This window comes from Perkinsus marinus, assembly GCF_000006405.1.
Source record: "Perkinsus marinus ATCC 50983 genomic scaffold scf_1104296958118, whole genome shotgun sequence".
NCBI classification, from domain to species: Eukaryota; Perkinsozoa; order Perkinsida; family Perkinsidae; genus Perkinsus; species Perkinsus marinus.
The window spans coordinates 1-1,029 of NW_003206905.1; the positions used below are offsets into that span (position 1 = coordinate 1).

The 1,029-nt window shown below is 38.3% G+C and overlaps 1 protein-coding gene across 1 annotated transcript; it reads right to left on the bottom strand.

Annotated features, from left to right (window-relative positions):
* Positions 1-20: 20 nt before the first annotated feature.
* Positions 21-695, bottom strand: Pmar_PMAR016645 (DEAD box ATP-dependent RNA helicase, putative; the record flags this gene model as incomplete). Its single annotated transcript, XM_002774649.1, has 3 exons — positions 21-124; positions 291-353; positions 554-695. Coding segments are annotated over 3 exons (309 nt in total), but the record flags the coding sequence as incomplete, so codon positions are not given.
* Between the last annotated feature and the right edge of the window lie 334 nt (positions 696-1,029).

A 1,029-nucleotide genomic window follows, 5' to 3' on the forward strand; every position in this document is an offset into this window, starting at 1 on the left:
CACTGCGAGCAGTTCTCAACTTTTCGCGATTATAAGGATCCGAATCGTCAATATTATCCGAAATATCACCAACATTGATATGAACTGGATCCTCTCTGCACAGCTTCAACGACACATCTCTCACCTACACAAATATTCAATTTTCTTCCGTGATATGAAAAAAAACACATTTCACTCCACGGAAAACAATTTCATTATCGGTCGCGGAAACATATACGTTTTATAATATACATAAATAATTACACAGCCACTTCATCCTAAACATCCATACCATCCCTTCGCCAACTCACCTCCTCAGGCCACGTCGCGCTCAACATAATGCATTGTCGATCCGGACGAATCTGCTGGGATATCTGAATAATACCAAAGTCAAAACTCGACTTCTCGAAAATTCTCGAAAAATTCACAAAACTTGCATATATTGGGGTTTCACCCTAGTGATATGAAAAACATATTTCACGACTACTACATACCGTTTCCACCGAGTTTTACGCCCCTTCACGTAAAACGAGTGAAACTCGATTGAACAAAATTCCCCCTCTCCCGTTATTACCGTTTTAACTTGTTTCCAAAATCCCAATAAAATCATTCGATCAGCTTCGTCTACCACAAAGAAAGTAACTCTTCTTAAACAGACGCCGCCGTCGGACATCATATCAAGTAACCTCCCAGGAGTAGCTACGATCATATCAGGCCTGAAAATTACAAGAAGTATTTTCATAAAATTCACAATTTTACGGGAAAATTTAGCAAAAATCCACAATTTCACGTAAAAATTCATCAACACCAGAATTTTCTATGAGAATTTATCAGAAAATGAAAATTTCCCGCGGAAAATTCAGCAAAAATCCACAATTTCCCAACCAGCAACACCAAAATTTTCCACGAAAATTTATCAGAAAATGACTCATATCATAAATCCGTACTTTCCCGTGAGAGTTCAACAAGAGTTGCTCACATGCGGTCCTGGCGAAGTGAGATATGTTTTTCACTAGTGTTTTTCATATCACTAGGGTCAAGAAACTCCAT